This window comes from Trachypithecus francoisi, unplaced genomic scaffold, assembly GCF_009764315.1.
Source record: "Trachypithecus francoisi isolate TF-2019V2 unplaced genomic scaffold, Tfra_2.0 Lachesis_group1, whole genome shotgun sequence".
Lineage (NCBI taxonomy): Eukaryota > Metazoa > Chordata > Mammalia > Primates > Cercopithecidae > Trachypithecus > Trachypithecus francoisi.
The window spans coordinates 25,828,341-25,847,451 of NW_022681454.1; the positions used below are offsets into that span (position 1 = coordinate 25,828,341).

General features: G+C 43.5%; 1 protein-coding gene, 1 long non-coding RNA gene and 1 pseudogene across 3 annotated transcripts; 2 read left to right on the forward strand and 1 right to left on the reverse strand.

The window, feature by feature from the left end:
• Nucleotides 1–2,491: 2,491 nt before the first annotated feature.
• Nucleotides 2,492–11,324, reverse strand: CCKAR (cholecystokinin A receptor). The gene is made up of 5 exons (XM_033213933.1): nt 10,993–11,324; nt 10,067–10,318; nt 6,487–6,748; nt 4,020–4,147; nt 2,492–3,029 (listed from the first exon to the last, which is right to left on the reverse strand). The coding sequence occupies exons 1-5, from the start codon at nt 11,102–11,104 to the stop codon at nt 2,497–2,499; spliced, it is 1,287 nt and encodes a 428-aa protein (XP_033069824.1). The 5' UTR covers nt 11,105–11,324; the 3' UTR covers nt 2,492–2,496.
• Nucleotides 2,642–12,164, forward strand: LOC117085242. Its single transcript, XR_004437891.1, has 3 exons — nt 2,642–2,973; nt 8,780–8,961; nt 9,843–12,164. It is a non-coding gene; the product is annotated as an uncharacterized LOC117085242 (long non-coding RNA).
• A 4,179-nt stretch (nt 12,165–16,343) lies between these two features.
• LOC117086308 lies at nt 16,344–16,748 on the forward strand (annotated as a pseudogene). The gene has a single exon (XR_004438273.1). The product of XR_004438273.1 is annotated as a 40S ribosomal protein S15a-like (transcript).
• The last annotated feature ends 2,363 nt before the right edge of the window (nt 16,749–19,111 follow it).

Consider the following 19,111-nt stretch of genomic DNA (forward strand, 5'->3'; position numbering starts at 1 on the left):
TAGTGAACAGAGGCATTTTACTACTCTATGTCTGGGAAATTGTTTTTATTTTTATGTGCTTTAAATTTTTTTTAAACTTTTTTTTATGTGCTTTAAAAATATTTTTAAGTAGGGTTGCCAGATAAAATACAGGATGTATTTTAGTGCATGAGACGTGGTCATCCTAAAAGCTATTCATTGCTAATCTGAAGTTAGAATTTAGCAGCTATTTTTAGGTTAACAGGCCTTTGGAACTTCCAGAGCTTCCCAATATTGGGGTCCTAATTTATCTTCATTTATGTGCTAACACTGCCAGAAAGGAGGACTTTTTCTTCTGGCAGGAAAATTGTAGATAATGTAGGACCTACTCAAATATTGGAGAGATTTTCATTTCTTACACCCTTTATTGTCACCATTTTAGCAGTGCGTGTTTGAGTCGGTTGAATTTTTACCTTGAAATCTTTGACTGAGGTGGCTAGTAACAGATAGTAAAATTAGATTTCAGTCTGAGGAAGTCTGGCTTGAGAGTACCCCTGTACTAGTCACGCACTCAATAATTTCTTCTGTTAGCACGTGACAATTCCCTTCTCCAAAAATGTGACACTCACATCTTGTCCCATTACACATCGGTTACGCTATTCATCATCACTTCTTGTCACTCTCTTTCCTTTTCCCCTTTCCAGATTGAATTTTTTTGAGAATTGAAATCCTTGTGTGCCACACGGAGCATCAGACCTGGATCAATGGATGGCCATAACCCCATGGAAACAAGAAAAAGCAAAGCTCACGTCTCAGATGCCTAGAGGCATGAAACAATGAACGATGGTTTTTGTTGTTGTTGTTGTTTATTTGTTTGTTTCCTGTTTGCTTCCCACAGTAGCAGGCAAACTTGCTTCTGTCAAATATGTTCATGTTAATTTGTGTAAGTGGACAGGACAATGTTGCTCTAAAAAAAAAGTAAGAAGTGTTGGTAGACTGAACTGATACATACTATTCTAGAAATGCACTTCCTGGTATCTGAATGTACCGCTTGTATCTTATTTAAGATTTCTAAGTCAGAGAAGAGATATTTCAACACTAATTCTGCTAAGAAATGAAGTTCACATGAAACTTGGTCATGAAGGAATGTAAAATTATAATACTAGCTGAATTCCTATATCCAATAACTATCCTTTTTTTTTTTAAAGAACACCAAAGAGTATATTTATATGTAAAGGACATAATTTATGCTTGGTTTACACATATACATAAAATTAGCCAATTATTAGCAAGCATATAGATTGCATTTAAAGGCATAGACAGTTCTGACATTCAAAAGCTATTTGTTAACTGAGTCCAAGTATGCCAGATTTAATTCTGGGCCTGATTATATGTGTTTCTACCTTTGGCCAGGTACATGTAACTTACAATGCTCCTTTGTTCCTGGAGATCTTTTCTGGCAAAAAGGAAGTGTAGATGAATATGAGAAATTGAGTGGAGGCAAAGAAGTCGTAAGGTTTAATATCACCACATAAAGGAGAAATTAAGTAATATATATCATTAAAATAGAAAAAATACTCCCATGCACCTTCTGCCACTTAACATTTCTTAAAGTAAGATAGAATTCCATCCAGCTATTTGTCTTATACTCTTTTCTTTTTAAAAATGCTAAATTCAAGGCTGGGCGTGGTGGCTCATGCCTATAATCCCAGTAGTCCCAGCTACTATGGAGGCTGAGGTGGGAGGATCATCTGAGCCCAGGAGGCAGAGTTTGCAATAAGCTGAGATGGCACAATTGCATTTCAGCCTGGGTGACAGAGCCAGACCCAGTCTCAAAAAAAATAAGAAAGAAAAGAAAAGAAAAGAAAAGAAATAAGTTCAAAATTCCATCTTTCAGACATTGCTTATGCTATTCTGATGAAAACTAGCTTATGACTCTGAATGTTCTTGGCCAACCTCAAGATGAAGAAATCAGGTTGCTGTCATACCCAGGACAAAATGGCCAGAGAGGGTTTGCTTCATGTTCCCTTTGTGGTCACAATGTGGTGGAAGGCTACAGCGGATACGTGAGAGGGTGACGGGCTCCCTGCAGGCAGAGCAACCGCCACAATTCTGCATGAGCAGAAAAAGCAGAGCATGGAAATGTGTCACAGGAGGAGTGAGAGCCCACCTTGGATGTTCTAGAAAGTTTGAAAGCTCAGTAGGCCCCACATCTCCATTTTGAACATGTGCTTAGCAACTCCATTTGCAGTATGAGCCCTGTGGACTCCTGTCCCTGGCCTGCTGAGGTTTTTCTGATGGTGAGTGTTACTTAACATTTCCTGCTTTGAACTGCCTAGAAACCAAGTCATGGCCCCACTGAAGCAGTACTCTGGAATCCAGATGAAGGATGAAAAGCAGACCTTGAAGAGTTCCCACTGGAGATGGAGCCTTCCTTCTCCATCACCCCTGCTTCCTTCTCTTCCTGATCTCTTCTTCTGTTCTTCCTCCTCTGCCTCCTCGCCTCCTTCCTTCTGCAGTGGAGGGTCAGGGGACAGCTCACTGGGGTGGCGCCGAGGCACTCATATGGCTGTATGAGAACCTGGACAGAGAGGCTCCTATGGTCCTGCCTTCCTCCTCCTCCCCCACCTCTCCCCTCGCCCCTGGAGGACCAGGATTGGGGCAGCAGGGGAAGGTGGCCATGAAGCCGAGGCGGAAGCGTTTGTTCATGAAGCAGTAGATGATGGGGTTGACGCAGGAGGAGGTGTAGGACAGGAGGAGGATGAAGGAAATGGGGGTCCCTGAGAGGCGGCGCTCCGCAGAGGCGGTGTCGTAGGCCCGCCAGGCGTTGGCGCTGAAGATGGGCATCCAGCACAGGAAGAAGAGGACCACGATGACGATGAGCATGCGGATCACCCGCTTCTTGGCCACCAGGTTGGCCGCGGAGCTGCTGCTCCGGATGCGGTGGGCCCTGCTGCTGCCGCCGGTGGACAGCTGCCGGAGCTCCAGCTTCCTCGGGGCCCTGGACTTCTGCAGGTAACACCCATCACTGTCCTCATATTTGCCGCTGCTGGTGGTGCTGGGTTTCCTTTCTGGGTGGGCAAGAGACCACTCATTGTTGGGGATGGGTCATGCCCGGTAGAAGGCATGGAGCCCCCACTACCCTCCACGAAGAAGGCCACACCAAAAAGAAACTGAAAAATGGCAGACGACCTGGCCTTACACTGACATGGGTAAGCACTGATCTATCCTAGTTCTTCCCTTCAATGAAAAGCTGCTTAAAATGAGTAAAATATATGATAAAAACAGTATCTTACACATGTAGCTTACAAGAAAAAAATTATTAAAGAATGAATATTCACACTCTTCTCCTTCCCTTCATTAGCTCCCCAGAGGGAAGCTTCGGGCTTGCTGGGTAAGATTCCAGATTGCTTTTATTATGAGGAATTTGGATAAGAAGAAAAAAACCCATGAAAACCAAAGAAGCTAGAGAGACTCAGTTATCTACGCAGTAGAGAGCTGAGTTGGGGCATGGAGTGAGAAGGGAAAAGCTATGTCAACAAGGGTGTCGAGGTCAATTTTCATGGACAGTGGATTGTAATGAATGGAGAAGGAGTGAGGCTTTGTGGCCACTGCAGGGTGAGAATAAAAAGGAGGAGAGAGGATGAGGAGAAGGAGACAACAAAAAGCCGGCTGTGGGTTAAGAATCAAATCCCTTCCAGTGCCTTTGGAGAGACACAAAAGAGGCTGGAATTACAAGTAGCTTTGGTTGCAGAAGGGGCACTGTCTGAATACAGCACTACAGAACTTCTGGCACAGAAGAGGCCTCGGCTTGTTATTGGGTTATGTGTGTGTTACTTTATTCCACTCAGAATGCTTTTGAAAGGAATGATTTCCCCATTCTACAGATGAGAAAATGGAGACACTGGGTCTCATGACTATGCTTCTTGACACAGAGCCCCATAAGAATACTTTAAAAATTTTCCAACAAACTTTACATAAACTCGGGTATTTCTATTTAAATGATAGAAAACAAGCTTTTGTGCTCATTTGGCATAAACGCACAGCTACAAGATAGTTACCTTTAGCAGATTTCTTCTGGCTAGCCTCAAATTTTATTCCCTGGTAGAGTTCCAAAGAGATTAATCCATATGCCACCATCATCACAATTCCAGGAATAAGAAAGAGGATGAGTAACAGGAACGTGTGCCTAATGAAATCAGAAGAAATCCAATAACCAGCAACTTTAGGCCTTCAAACTCAAATGGGAAGGAATGAATAGGGTTTATGTTTATTTTTACTGGCCTGAGCAAACGCATTAATTACTAGTATTTAATATCCTTGGCAACTTCATGTCTGGCGATTCAGTCATTATACGTTGTTTACTTCTTTTCTTTTTTTAGATGAAGTCTCTGATGAAGGACTAGTTTAATTGGAAAAGTTTGGTGTAATTCTGTGCTTGAAAGAAGTCTATGTATTAAAAAGAATGTAAGCTTTAAAAAATGAGAGTATGTGAATAGCATTTCAATAAAGCTGTTTTAAAAACCTTTAAAAATTACATACATCGAGGATTTCTATGTGCTACATATAGGCGAAGCATTTTACACACATCATTACATTTAACTCTCATAATAACCATTGAGGTAGGTGCTATTGTCTTAATACCTATAGTAGAGAGGAGGAAACTGAGACTTAAAGAGCTTAAATAATTTGTCCAAAGTCACACAGCTGGTAGCAGAGGTAGAATTTGAACCCCCAAAATATGATTCCAGAACCTAGAAGGTATGCTTTTTAAGCATCACAGTATACCATTTGCCAAACAACAGAGTAATCAAGTGCTTAGGCAGAGACAATGGAAAACCTTCTGAGTCTTACAAAACATGCCATTCTGGCTGTTTCTGACCCGTAAGCAGCTCAAACATTTACATGGGTGTCCATTCTCCATGACCCCGTGAGGCTGGCACAGTGGCATCATCATTCTAGTGCCTGGCTGGGTAGAGCTATGCTTTCTCTAAACATCTTTGATTCCTGAGGAATCACAGCCTCCTTCTTTATGAGTCTGGCCCCTAAATCACTTCTGCAGTCTGGCATGTGTGAGGTTACACGATTAGGCCATAAAATTGTCAGAGGCTCATGGTGGCTGGGCCATTTCTCATTTCAATTTGACATGTTTTGATAAGATTCCTTTTCAAGCCTTGGAAATATTCCTCTCATTTGCAACGTAATTCCTTTGTGTGTGTGCTACTTGGTTGAAATGAAAGGAGGAAAGCAAAAAAAAAGCAGAGATGATCTCAATTTGGGGCTGTTACTCAATGTCTAGTTCCCTGCTTCTAAAACGTCCTTGGAATTGGTAAATATAATACCCCGCAATTTGTGTAGCCTTTTTTTATCATGATATTTTTATGCACACATTCTCCTTTGTATCTTACAGTCACCCAATGAGGGAGATTTTTTAAATATCCACATTTTAAACTCCTTATAGAGATAAGGAACTTGACGTTCAGAGAGCTTATGTAAACTTGCCCAAGGTCCCCAGTTAGTAAGCTAAGGAACCAGTATTACAATCTTGCCTTTTTATTTCTGGTAAAATGCTCTGGGTAAGTACTGGAGCTGTTGCAACTCTAAGAAAAACCATGTGGGATTTGGGACTCATTCCCTGCTCTGTCTTAATTCTTTAGAAAATCATTACCAGGTGCAGTAGCTCATGCCTGTAATTCCAGCATTTTGGGAGGCCAAGGCAGGAGGATCACTTGAGCCTAAGAATTCAAGACCAGCCTAGGCAATATAGTGAGACCCAATCTCTATTTTAAAGTAAAAATTTTATTAAATAAAAGAAGGCTAGGCGCGGTGGCTCACGCCTGTAATCCCAGTACTTGGGAGGTCAAGGTGGGTGGATAACCCGAGGTCAGGAGTTCGAGACCAGCCTGACCAACATGGAGAAACCCTGTCTCTACTAAAAATAAAAAAAAAAAATTAGCCGGGCATAGTGGTGCATGCCTGTAATCCCAGCTACTCTGGAGGCTGAGGCAGGAGAATTGCTTGAACCCGGGAGGCAGAGGTTGTGGTGAGCCAAGATCACACCATTGCACTCCAGCCTGGGCAACAAGAGCATAACTCCATCTCAAAAAAAAAAAAAAAAAATCATAGCTCTACAATTAATCTAGCTTAACCCTCCACTACAGCATTTAAAAGCATACTACATAATGGTGAACACAGAGGCTCTGCCTCTTCCTTAGGTTTGTGAATTGGGAAACTTAAGCTTTCCAAGTCTCAGTTTCCTCAACTGCAAAATGGGCACAGTAACAGTAATACCTATCTTAGAGTTTTTTCAAAGGATTGATTGAATTAACATACTCATGGCATTTATAACAGGGCTCCCCAGCTAAGTGTTTGCTATCATGATTATCCTAGAACAAGGCTAGAATGACTTCCTCAAAAAGTCTCCAGGAAATTGATCCCCCAACCACTCTGGACAAGGCATCTCAGCTTTTCCTAATATTGCAAAATTACATCAAGTTGTATTTTTAAAAATAAACAATGCAACCTTACCAGGACTGCTGCATAACATCATTTGGCAGTAGAAAGCGGCACATATTCGCGGTCTGGTTGTTATTTTTGGTAAAAGGCACCAAGTTGCTATAAATGGGGTACGGAGTCATGATGGTAAAGGAAAGGCACCAGGTAGCAGCAATCACCTTCAAAGCGTGGGATTTTGTTTGCCAGACCCGGGACTGTAAAGGTTTGCAAATCGCACCATATCTCTCTAGAGATATGGCTACCAGATTAAAGGTAGATACACTCACAGAGGTGCCTGGGAAAGGAACAAAGAAGCCGGTTATGTTGACTCTGAAATCCAAAGTTTATTTGCACATTAGCTTGAATATATCTGATCCGCACAGGTTTGATATCAAAGGAAAACTCTTAGAAGGTAAAGAAATATTGTGTATGTATATTTTTAAAAGACGATTTATTCTCAGCTTTGTTCCAGAAAGGGTTTAAGGCAGTTAAAGAAATGGATTTGTAAATACATCTCATTGCCAATTTTTAATAAGTTTATTGAGCTTTGATTATCACCTAACACCTGCTTAGGCTCATCAATTAATAACCAAGGGGATGAAATTTGTTCTTGCCCCCACAGAAGAGGTTTCTCTAAAATCTGAAGAAAAGCTCTAATTTTGAGTATGGTCTGCATAGTTAAGTTGACTTTAAAAACCCAAGATTCTCAAGGGTTCTGTGACCCTGAAAGGTCACTGTGACCTGAGCTGGAGGCATGAAGGCTTTTTCTAAAAATTTTGAGTACATACTGTTCTTAATAGTGAAACAATCTATATTTCAAAATGCAGCTCGTTGAAAAAAGTAAGTAGTAAAAAGACAAGCGAAAATGCCCCATATGGTAACTAAAGGTTTCTCGGGGTGGGGGACTATAAAGTCTCCTGTCTCGTTGTTTTTGTTTTTCTGTATTTTGTAGAATGAGCAAGCATCACCATTACAGTGAGAAAGATATCAAACACACCTCATTTAAAATAATGTATTTCTTTTCTGGGTGTGGTGGCTCATGCTGGTAATACCAGCACTTTGGGAGTCCGAGGCAGGCAGCTCACTTGAGGTCAAGAGTTCAAGACCAGCCTGGCCAACATGGTGAAACCCTGTCTCTACTAAAAGTACAAAAATTATCCAGGCATGGCTGCATGTGCCTGTAATCCCAGATACTTGGAAGGCTGAGGCAGAAGAATCGCTGGAACCTGGGAGGCCAAGGTTGCAGTGAGCTGAGATCGCACCAGGGCATCACAGCCTGGGTGACAGAGAGGCACTCTGTCTCAAAAATAAAATAAAATAAATCATGTACTTCTTGGTCTTAGATGGCCTATGGAAAAAATAAAAATTAAAATAAAAAATAAATAAAAATATGTGCTTCAGCATTGTCCAAAAAGTTGAATTTCCATTATTTTTGTATTTGTATATGCATACTTATTAAAATGTCCTATTATTCCCTTAAAATTCCCTGGAGAGTCCTTCTGCTATAAATTCTGTCAATTCTTCTGAATATCTCTTACCAAGATTTCTTAAACCTCAGAATTAATATAAATTTGGGAGCAGAGGTCCTGAAACTGGGGTCCTTAGTTTCTCATTATTCTTATGGGTATAAACTAATTCTCTGAAACTATACCCAAAAATGTCATTTTTCTGAGGAGCCTAGCTCTAGCTTTCCTTAGAGTCTTAAAGAAGTCTATGATCCCCAAACCATTAACTAAAAACTCATGTTCTGGGGATAGGATTTGCTGTGTTTTACTGGATTTTACCCTAAAGAGTTGATGACATTTAGAGTCGAGAGTATAGCCCAAAACTCTCTAAGAGTCAGTTCTGTGTAATGGATCCTCAGTAACTATAAACTCACTGGCAGGCAAGCATTCTTTTTCTTTTTGCTACAAATTAGGAGCTAATCAATGTTAATTATTAGTATTGAGGAGACTGCAAAATTAAGAGAAGAACCTAAATTATTGGAATTAAAAATCCAACAAAATTATTATGGTATTGCAAATACTTTCAGAATGATGTTGCTTTTCTTTTGGCCAATAAAATTGTTTTTCTGCTGTTGAAATTTACATAACATAAAATTAAACATTTCAAACTGAACAACTCTGTGGCACTCAGAGTGTTTTGCCACCATGAAAACACTCGTTTTAAACCTTGGTTCACATTCTCTGGTTAAGGTTTCCAAACAGCATTACCATAAGATATATATGGATGGGCCTCAGACATCTACAGCACTAGTTATTATTATTGCTTCATTATTTAACAATGATCTTTTTCCTTTGTAAGTTTCGTCTTTTTTTTTTCCCAGAGGACTTGGACACGGATTGACACATTCTTGGTTTTTGGTGGCACGAGGGTCAGAAATTCATCATCATTTTTTCAGTGCGGAATCCCACTTCCTCAACTGGGAAAAACAAAGACTTTTAAAGCTTTCCGGTCATTGAAGACTACCCTAGCCCAACTCACTTCTGCATATTCTTCAAGGCTTGGGTCAGAACAAAAATAACTCCCTACTTATTTCCCACCTCTGCCCCTCTCCCAACTAATTCTCAGAAAGGGCAAGGGACTAGGCAATCTGGCACCCAGAGAGGACCAAGAAATGTGTTTTTGTTCAACTCCAGGAGAACCACAGCAGTTGGCAAACGAAGGTAGCATGCTCTCCACTGTGTGGCTACTAATCTGGACTCAAATCTCAGCTCCGTTGCTTACCATCTGTGTGGCTTTAGGCACATTATAAACCTCTCTGTGCCTCTGTTTCTTCCTTAGTGAGACAAGGAAGAATCATTGCATTTACTTCATAGGGTGGTTGGGAGATAAGGTAAGATCATGGAAGTCAAAGCACTTAGTACCACATGGGGTGCATAAAAGCACAAAAAATTTAGCTCTTATGATTTTAATTATCATCATTTTTGTTTGGCATAGGGAAACAGCTACATATCTCAGCCAATCAGGGTCAGTTTAGCAACCCCACAGCCCCCAGGAGCAAATTCAACTCCTCATCTAGGGGCAGAGACCTCTCTCTCTCTCTCTGCCAGAGATGGTCCCAGCTTTGGGGAGAAGAGGCTGAGAAGTGAATCCTGACAAGAGAATCTGGAACTGTGATAGAACTGGTTTTCAAATAGTCCCTGTTCCCTAAGAAAACAAGAGGAACAATGGCAAAGAACCCTCCTCCATAATCCTTACCCTCCCTAGAAGCCAGGACTCAAGTTGGGTATAGCCCAGGACACAGTCAACAGCTTCCAGAAAGGGATAGAGCAGCTTAAAGTCACTTTTGACTTCAAACATAAGGAAGCAAGTCCCTCTTCCCTTCAAATAGAATCAAGCAAAATTAAGTGCCCCTGTGTTTTCCTATCAATTTATTTCACTCTTAGAAACAGACCTCCAACATGGATGATGGGGACCGACTTACGGGGAACGTATAAGGATGACCGTCAAGTCAGCACCAATGTCCTTGCACACAGCCGTGCACAGCCTAATGTTCTGTGATTCAGCCCTCAGCAGAGCTCTTCTGCTGTGATTGTCAGAGGTTTGGGAAGGTCTGGGGTTGAGTGGGGTCTGGGGCAAGCTCCAGAAAGAGTCACCAGCAGCAACTTACCCATGAAGTAGGTGGTGGTCTTGCAGACAGCGCTCCCGAAGATGAAATCCTTGAGCAGATTAGGGATGAGGTTGAATGGCATGCAGAAGAGGCAGAGCATGAGGTCGCTGACAGCCAGGGAGAGGAGGAAGATGTTGGTGACCGTCCGCATTCGCTTGTTCCGAATCAGCACGGTGATGACCAGCGTGTTTCCCAGCACGCTGAGCAGGAATATCAAGGAGTACAAGAGAATCTGCACCGCTGGCTGCCACTCTGCAGACGGTAACAGGAGCAAGAGGGAGGGATGGAGGTGATGAGAACAGAATGCTAAACCCGAAGCCAAGGGTGATTTCCTACCGATTTCCCCCCTTACCGGAGTGTACATCACTGGACCCACCATTCCTGTCCCGACAACATTTTGCAGAAACAAACTGAGGAAAGCAGAGACTGAATTATTTTGTTTTCAGAAGGTTGGTTTGTTAAAGGATCACTCAGGGAACCACTTTTTCTTAAGAACAAAGCTCCTCAAGTGAATAGTGATCACTTTCTTTCCTGGCTGCTAAGCATGATTTCACTGTAACCACTTCATGCTGGTTTCCCCCCAAGAAAAGAAAACGGCTGCATGGTGACAACACCTTTTCTGCTGTGCTTGTAAGTTCAGGTTTTGACACTTGTACTCCCTCTTGCTTCACTCAGCTTTTCCTCCCCTGCTTTTGTTCCCTCAAGTCCTATTCATGAATGCCCAACTCTCCCATGGGAGACAATAAGAATATTTGACTCTATTCTGCTTTTTAATCTCTTCTGCAAACTTCTGAACATATGACTTTATCCAGCCTTGTCTCACAATGACTTGGTTATGTATATATTTTTTTATCAGCCTTGCCTTTGCTGATTTCTCCCACAACTCAGTAGTTTCCTGGATTAAAATAACAGCTTCCGACACTTACCTTTGGAGGGACGAGGCTGATCCAAGCAGAAAAGCGTCTCATTTTCCAGCCCGAGTTCGCAGGGAGGAGTGATGTTGCTTCCATTCACAAGAAAGCTGTCAACCACATCCATCCTCGCCTGCTGCTTTCCACCAAGTGCTGGAGAGCTGGTGAATTGCTCACTCCTGGCTCATTTCTCTAATGACCGAAGCGTCTCCCAAATGCAACCTGCCGTGGAGGAGCAGGGAGGGAGTGATTTCCAGGTGTGGGCTTTTTCAGCCATTCCTAAAGGCGACTTGAGTTCACCACACTCACTCCAGCTGGGCAAGCATTTGCACTCCTGTTGTGGAAAAGGCAGTGAGCGCAAGTGAAGCTCGCTCCACCTTCACCCCCCACCCCCCTGGCCCTTTCCTGGGCCAGTCTTAGGGCCCTGAGCACAGACAGCCTGGCTGCCCATTAACCATTCTCAGAGTGTGGCTGCTTTTATACACACACGTGTACACATGCACGGACACACACACACACACACAGGCTTCCCCAGTACTCCTCTATATAGGAACCTGTCACCATCCCAGACATATGCAGAAGAAAGCCCAAACTGGCTGTAAGAGACAGGAACAATTAACACGGTAACAGATCCGATAATGCAGACCATCAGGCCTAAAGAACACGGAGGGACTGTGTTCTACCTCCTTATAGAAAAGCAATTAGTGCCTTTTTAGTTTTGGAACCATGCCCGGTGGTGTGTGTCTGTGGATAGAACTGCTGGCTGGTTGTTAAGTTGCTACTAAACACAGTGTTGTTTCTCGTGGTCTCTGCCCTTGTTAACTAGAAGGATTGAGGTACTTTTGAACATAGGTACCTGGGTCCTTATTACAAAAGATGTTAGTAAGATTTCCTCATCATTCATGAAGTCTTGCATTTAGCACATCTTCACTGAGAGTCAATCATTTGCCAGGCACTTTTCTATCATGTCGGCAAATAATGAACAGAATTATTTCAGGTAGTAAGCACTACGAAGGAAGTAAAGCAGGGAGACATGATGTATACAAACAGATTAGGGGCTGATTTTTTGGGGGGCGGGGACAGGGTCTTGCTCTGTCCCACAGGCTGCAGTGGAGTGGTGCGATCATGGCTTACTGTAGCCTTCATCTCCCTGGTTCAAGCAAGCCTCCTACTTTAGCCTCCTGAGTAGCTGGGACTACGGGCACACACCACTAAGCCCAGTTGATTTTTTTAGTTTTAGAAGAGAGGAGGTTTCGCTATGTTGCCCAGGCTGGTCTCAAGCTCCTGAGCTCAAGCAATCCTCCTGCCTTGGCCTCCCAGTGTTGGGATTACAGTTGTGAGCCACTGTACCTGGCCTGGGGCTGCTAATTTAGAAGGGGTAGTCAGGAGAGGTCTCTCAAGGAGGGGACTGTGATCTGAGACCTGAACCACAAGAAGGACAAAGTCTTGTGAAGATCCAGGGACAGCTTCTCCAAGGCAAAAGGAGGAGTATTTTTAGCAGAGGTAACAGCAAGTGCAAAGGCCCTGAGGTGGGAATGAGGGTGGCCCCATTGAGGTACAAATAGATAGAAGCAGGAGTGAGTGAGGGGCAAACAGCAGGACATGAGATCAGAGTGGGGGACCAACTCAGGGGCCTGGGTGTTCCATGAAGCTCTGTGGTGCTGGACAGCCCTTCAGCCTCCATTGCAGATTATCTCCTCAGTTCAGACCCTTTGGAAAGAAGACGAACGTTTCTGACGTGCTACTTGGCCGTGCTGAGACTTGGTCTGTTTGCTAGATACCCGTGGGGCTCCTTGCGCACTGACAGCACTTCCGCTGGTTGCATGCTACATCTTGCTGAGTCTCTGCCAGACACAGAGGAACTAATGCATTTTTACTAGCAATGTGGGGCTGGAAAGACAGTGATGCCTCTTTTCCTTGAAACCACGAAGACCACATGGTTCAGGGCATTTAGTCACAGAAACAAGAAGGGGAAGGGACACTAGAGAAGCTGTGGATGTTATTAGGAGGACAGGCTTTGGCATCAGACAGACTTGGGATCAAATCCTGTCTTCACTGGTTACCTGCTAGGAAATACTGGGCAAGTTTCTTTCTCTCTCTTTTCTTTTCTTTTCTTTTCTTTTCTTTTCTTTTCTTTTCTTTCTCTCTCTCTCTCTCTCCCTCCCCCCTTCCTCCCTTCCTTCCTTCCTTTCCTCCCTCCCTGTTTTTCCTTTCCTTTCCTTTCCTTTCCTTTCCTTTCCTTTCTTTTTGAGACAGAGTCTTGCTCTGTTGCCCAGGCTGGAGTGCAGTGGCATGATCTAGGCTCACTGCAAACTCTACCTCCCAGTCACAAGCAATTGTCATGCCTCAGCCTCCCAAGTAGCTGGAATTACAGGCGTGCACCACCACACCCAGCTAATTTTTGCATTTTTAGTAGAGACGGGTTTCACCAAGTTGGGCCGTCTGGTCTCAAATTCCTGAACTCAAGTGATCCAACTGCCTCGGCCTCCCAAAGTGCTGGGATTACAAGTGTGAGCCACTGCACCCAGCCTGGGCAAGTTTCTTAACCTAAGACTCATTTCCATCTGTCAAATGGGGATCAGAATGATTTAATAGATATTTGTTATGAAGATTGAACGATTGACTCAAGACAGTGTCTGACATACAAAAAATGTTCAATAAATCACAGGCAGCAGTATTCATAGCTTCCTACAATAATGGCTATTTTCCTTTTACAAATGAGAAGGCTGGGGCTCACAGTGGCCACATGCTTTGCTGGTGAGAACCAGTGGTGGATTTCCCCTTGCGGGCCTTGCAGACCCTATCCTCACACCACTTCCCATGGCATGGAGCTTTGCATCCCCATTCTAGCATCACGTAGCCTGTTTGGAGCCAGGGCTGTCGTCTCTACTCCCCCTTCCTTCCATGAGTCCTTTTGGCTGAATCCTCCCTGACTACAGATGATGGACCCTGCTCACTGGGCAATGACCCAGAGCAGCTGTGTTCTGATGTGAGAAGGGATGAGCATCTAGGGTTCCGGCTGCTGCTTCAGCTGCTCCAGCTGGGCAGACGTCACCAGCCGTTCAGGGTGCCTTCTGCTGAGGCTTGTCGGGCCCATCAGCAGCTGCTTCTAAAGCTGGGGGGACAGTAGTTCTGTAAGTCCAAGAACCAGAAGAGCAGAGGGCTGAGCATCGATCTGCCCTAAACCAAAATGGAGCCCAATTTGGGGCAAGTTCCTCCTTTCCCTTCCCTTCCCTTTCCCTTCTTCCTATTCTGTTTCTTCCTCCTGCTCATTGTTTGGTAGGAAGTGGGAGTGGGAGATGTGGTCGATGCTAGCGATTTTGTGAACTCACGTTGAGGGGATGGCAGCATATTTGAGTTCTATTTTGTACAAACTTTACTGCATAACTGAATCACTTGGATTAGTGGTGATTTCCAGACTTTCCTCCTGGAGATTCTGATTCCTCAGCCCTGAGCCTGGAAATCTGCATTTTTATCCAGCATCCCTGGGGATTTGGAGACCTGTGATCTCAGGATCACTTGTGGGAAAACTCCCTGGGAACTGTTAAGAGGGTGAGGGGAGCTATCAGAAGGCAGAAGTTGAAGCCTGATCTTCATCCCTGGCTGGTTGGGAAGCATGAACAAAGAAATTACTTAACCTTTCTGAATCTCAGCTTGCTCGTCTGTAAAATAGAGATAAAATAATGTTACTATAAATAAAACAATACATGGAGACAACTCAGAACAATGCCTGGAACATAGTGCTGGATACTATCTGTTATTATTAATGGGTAAGATTAATTCTAGGGATGCTCTATTTATCCCATTATCATGGCCAGATTAAGGGCTTGTATTAATATCTTCCATACCCTAGCACAATATCTGGCATATAGTATGTGCTTGGTAAATATGAATGAATAAACAGCAAAAATTAGAGGAGCCAATATTTCATTGCTTATTATACCCATTGATAATTCTATTACATTGATTCCTTTTCTGGCCATCTCTGGATTTTTTACTTTGAATTTGTGAGCCCATGTGATATGGTTTGGGTGTGTCCCCACCCAAATCTCATCTTGAATTGTAGCTCCCATAATTCCCACATGTGGTGGGAGGGACTGGATGGGAGATAATTGAATCATGAGAATGGGTCTTTCCCTTGCTGTTCTTGTGATAGTGAGTAAGTCTCATGAGAGCTGATGTTTTTATAAAGGGGAGTTCCCTTGCACATGCTCTCCCTTGCCTACCACCATGTAAGGTGTGACTTTGCTCCTCATTCGCCTTGCACCTTGATTGTGAGGTCTCCCCAGCCATGTGGGACTGTGAGTCCATTAAACCTCTTTCCTTTTTAAATTACCCAGTCTTGGGTATGTCTTTATTAGCAGCATGAAAACAGACTAAAACCTCGTATTACCTAAGAGTTCAACTAACAAAAGAGAATTGCAATGAAAGATTCCAATGTGCTTTCAAGGGAAAAGCTGATGCATTTCCAGAGTGTCAGCCCTTGTTTCATTCCTCAACATACATGATAGTGAGCGTCTCATAAGTGCCAGGTGCTGTATTTTGGTGCTAGGGATTTTGTGAGCCAAGTGGATGGAATTTCTGTCCTTATGAAATTGCTGTCCTCTGTGGGACACAGAAGATGAGTAACCTGGGCAAAGTGGAAATGCCTTTTCACCTTGGAGACCTAACCTGTGATTAGGCACAGTGCCAGGTGAATTGATACAAATGGACTAAATTGAATTGGAATGGCATACATGCCTCTCCTCTCTCTGAGACACACACAGACACGCAGGGCATAAGCCCAAGTGCCTCCTGCAGTTCACAAAACCCTTTCAGTACTGGGGACTCGCTTCTCTGTCAAACCCTGCCCTGGAAAGAAAAGACATGAGCAATCTCCATGGGTTCCTGGTTGATAAAATTATTAACTGTTCTCCAAGCTATTCTCTGTGTTAAGAAACAATTCTTCTAAAACACCTAAAGGATTTATATGGATTCCCCCACCCCATTATGACATTAATCATATGCTTATTGCACATTTTTAAAAAATAAAGAAAAATATAGGCTAGGTGCAGTGGTTCACACCTGTAATCCCAGCACTTTGGGAGGCCGAGGCGGGTGGATCACCTGAAGTCGGGAGTTGGAGACCGGCCTGACCAACATGGAGAAACCCTGTCTCTACTAAAAATACAACATTAGTCGGGTGTGGTAGTGCATGCCTGTAATCCCAGCTACTTGAGAGGCTGAGGCAGGAGAATCGTTTGCACCTGGGAGGCAAAAGTTGCGGTGAGCCAAGATGGCGCCATTGCACTCCAGTCTGGCAACAAGAGTGAAACTCCAGGAGAGCTCCAATTTCATCCGTCTGCCATCGGCGCAATCCTGCAATCTAAGCCACAACGGTGCGCATGAATGTCTTGGCTGATGCTCTCAAGAGCATCAACAATGCCGAAAAGAGGCAAACGCCAGGTGCTTATTAGGCCGTGCTCCAAAGTCATCGTCCGGTTTCTCACTGTGATGATGAAGCATGGCAGGCTAAACAAGTGTGAAGTGATCAGCCCCAGATTTGATGTGCAACTCAAAGATCTAGAAAAATGGCAGAATAACCTGCTTCCATCCCGCCAGCTTGGTTTCATTGTACTGACAACCTCAGCTGGCATCATGGACCATGAAGAAGCAAGACGAAAACACACAGGAGGGAAAATCCTGGGATTCTTTTTCGAGGGATGTAATACATACATTTACAAATAAAATGCCTCATGGACTCTGGTGCTTCCAAAAAAAAAAAAAAAAAAGAGTGAAACTCTGTCTCAAATAAACAAATAAATAATAAAGAAAAATAGATCGGTATATATATAACACAAATACATTTGGGGGCCCTGCATGATTCATTCTCAATGTGGTGCCACTTTCAGAGAAACTCAGACACTCAGAGGTAGTGAACAGGCAATTTCATATTCTGCGAGACTCAATTCATAGGGCAGCCTGACATTTCTTAAAATCCTCTTGCCTCTGCCGTTTCTCCCTACACTCTGCTGCTCAGATTGTCGTTCCCTGAATTCCTCATTCCTCACTGTAGTCCCAGACTCACTCAGAGTGCCGTTTGCTAGGGTTTTTCTATTTTCCTCCCTCTAGCCTTCTCAGCCTTCTGCCACTGGCTGACCGGGACTTCTCTTCCTCATTGCACACTGGCCAAGCTGGGCTACTGTGGGAAGAGTTCGTGCTCTGAGGCTCTCGCACATCCCTGGTGCCCGCAGAAGGCAGCTTGCAACCACCCTCTCAAGTTCTTCCCCCACGGCTGCCCTCCTTGGAAAAAGCACAGTGGACCTTTGCTGATGAATAGATCCCTTCTGCTTGAACAGAGGAAAGCCAGTATTGTGTCTGCTTGAAGATGTCACTTAGCAAACTGGAGTTGGGCTTTGGGCAAGCAGCTTTGCCTCTCTGAGTCTCCATTTCCTCACCTGTAAAATGGATTCGCAGCGATAATGCACACCTCAGAGGCTGTTGGGACCTTACTTGTCACAATGTGTGTAAAGCACCCAGGAGAGCACTTTGCATGTCGTAGGGGCTCAATAAATGATAATAACAACAAAAAAAATATATTCATAGGAACATTAAAACCAACCCTGATACCACTGTCTCAAGATAACCTCTGTTAATGGTTTGGTGGTTATCCATTCAGCCTTTTCCTCTAAATACATTCTTTAAAAAAGAGATAATTGGTATAATACTCTATATACCATAATTATTCTACTTATCACTTTTTGAAAATGTAATTTTAAGATAAAATTTCTCTCAAAATGAGAAATATGGTTTTTGCAGCATAATGGAAAAACGTATTTTTTAAAAAATATTTAGATATACAAGAAAGTAAAAACATCTATAACCCCATTATCTGGAGAATTTTAAAAAACATTTTATATACATCCTATTTTGTATATTTGTTTTGCATATGTCTTTTCTTCACTTACCCTTATTCCATGATTATGGTTTTTTAGTTGCTTTTTTGTTTTTTGTTTTTTTTTTTTTGAGACAGAGTCTCACTATGTCACCCAAGCTGGAGTGTAGTGGTGCCATCTCAGCTCACTGCAACTTCTGCCTCCCAGGTTCAAGCGATTCTCCTGCCTCGGCCTCCTGAGTAACTGGGACTACAGGTTCGCGCCACCACACCCAGCTAATTTTTGTATTTTTAGTAGAGATGGGGTTTCACCATGTTGGCCAGGATGGTCTCGATCTTCTGACCTCGTGATCCATTTGCCTCGGCCTCCCAAAGTGCTGGGATTACAGGCATGAGCCACTGCGCCCGGCCGATATTTAGGTTTTATTGTTAGCTTTTTATTTTCATAAGTGAACACATGCACACATGTTTTTGTGACATTTGATGTACATTGGTAACTTCAGGGCTGCCATCAGCACAATCACAGCATTCACACTGAATACAATGCAAATGTAACCTCATAAAGTTGTCCACGCAAGGTGCATGATCCCCTGGAGCTGGTCACCTGGCAGGCCTGGGCAATTGCTTTCCAAAAAAACATACTATTTTATAAGGCTGCTATTTAATAGTACTGCTTTATTTCCTTTTTTTTTTTTTTTTTTTTTGAGACGGAGTCTCACCTTGTTACACAAGCTGGAGTGCTGGAGTGCAGTGGTGTGATCTTGGCTCACTGCAACCTCCGCCTTCCAGGTTCAAGAGATTCTCCTGCCTCAGCCTCCTGAGTAGCTGGGACTGCAGGCATCTGCCACCATGCCCGGCTAATTTTTGTGTTTTTAGTAGAAATGGGGTTTCACCATGTTGGCCAGGCTGGTCTTGAACTCCTGACCTCAAGTGATCCACCTGCCTCGGCCTCCCAAAGTGCTGGGATTACAGGCATGAGTCACTGTGCCTGGCCCACTTTATTTCATTTTTTTAGAGATGAGGTCTCCTTCTGTTCCCCAGGCTGGAAGGCAGTAGTGCATTCATAGCTCACTGTAGCCTTAAACTTCCAGTCTCAAGTTCTCCTCCTGGCTGAGCCTCCTGAGTAGCTAGAATTACAGGCATGCACCTGGCGACTTTTAAAAAATGTTTTTGGAGACAGGGTTTTGAAGACTGGTCTCAAACTCATGGTCTCAAGTGATCCTCCTGCCTGAGCCTCCCGAATAGCTGGGATTACAGGCA

What these genes read in the sequence shown, in the direction of transcription:
- CCKAR (XM_033213933.1), bottom strand. Translation starts at nt 11,104, where the DNA reads ATGGATGTGGTTGACAGCTTTCTTGTGAATGGAAGCAACATCACTCCT. An exon ending in TCAGCCTCGTCCCTCCAAAG is followed by an intron (nt 10,319 to 10,992) that starts GTAAGTGTCGGA and finishes TACCGTCTGCAG; the next exon opens with AGTGGCAGCCAGCGGTGCAG. An exon ending in GATGTTATGCAGCAGTCCTG is followed by an intron (nt 4,148 to 6,486) that starts GTAAGGTTGCAT and finishes TGATTTCATTAG; the next exon opens with GCACACGTTCCTGTTACTCA.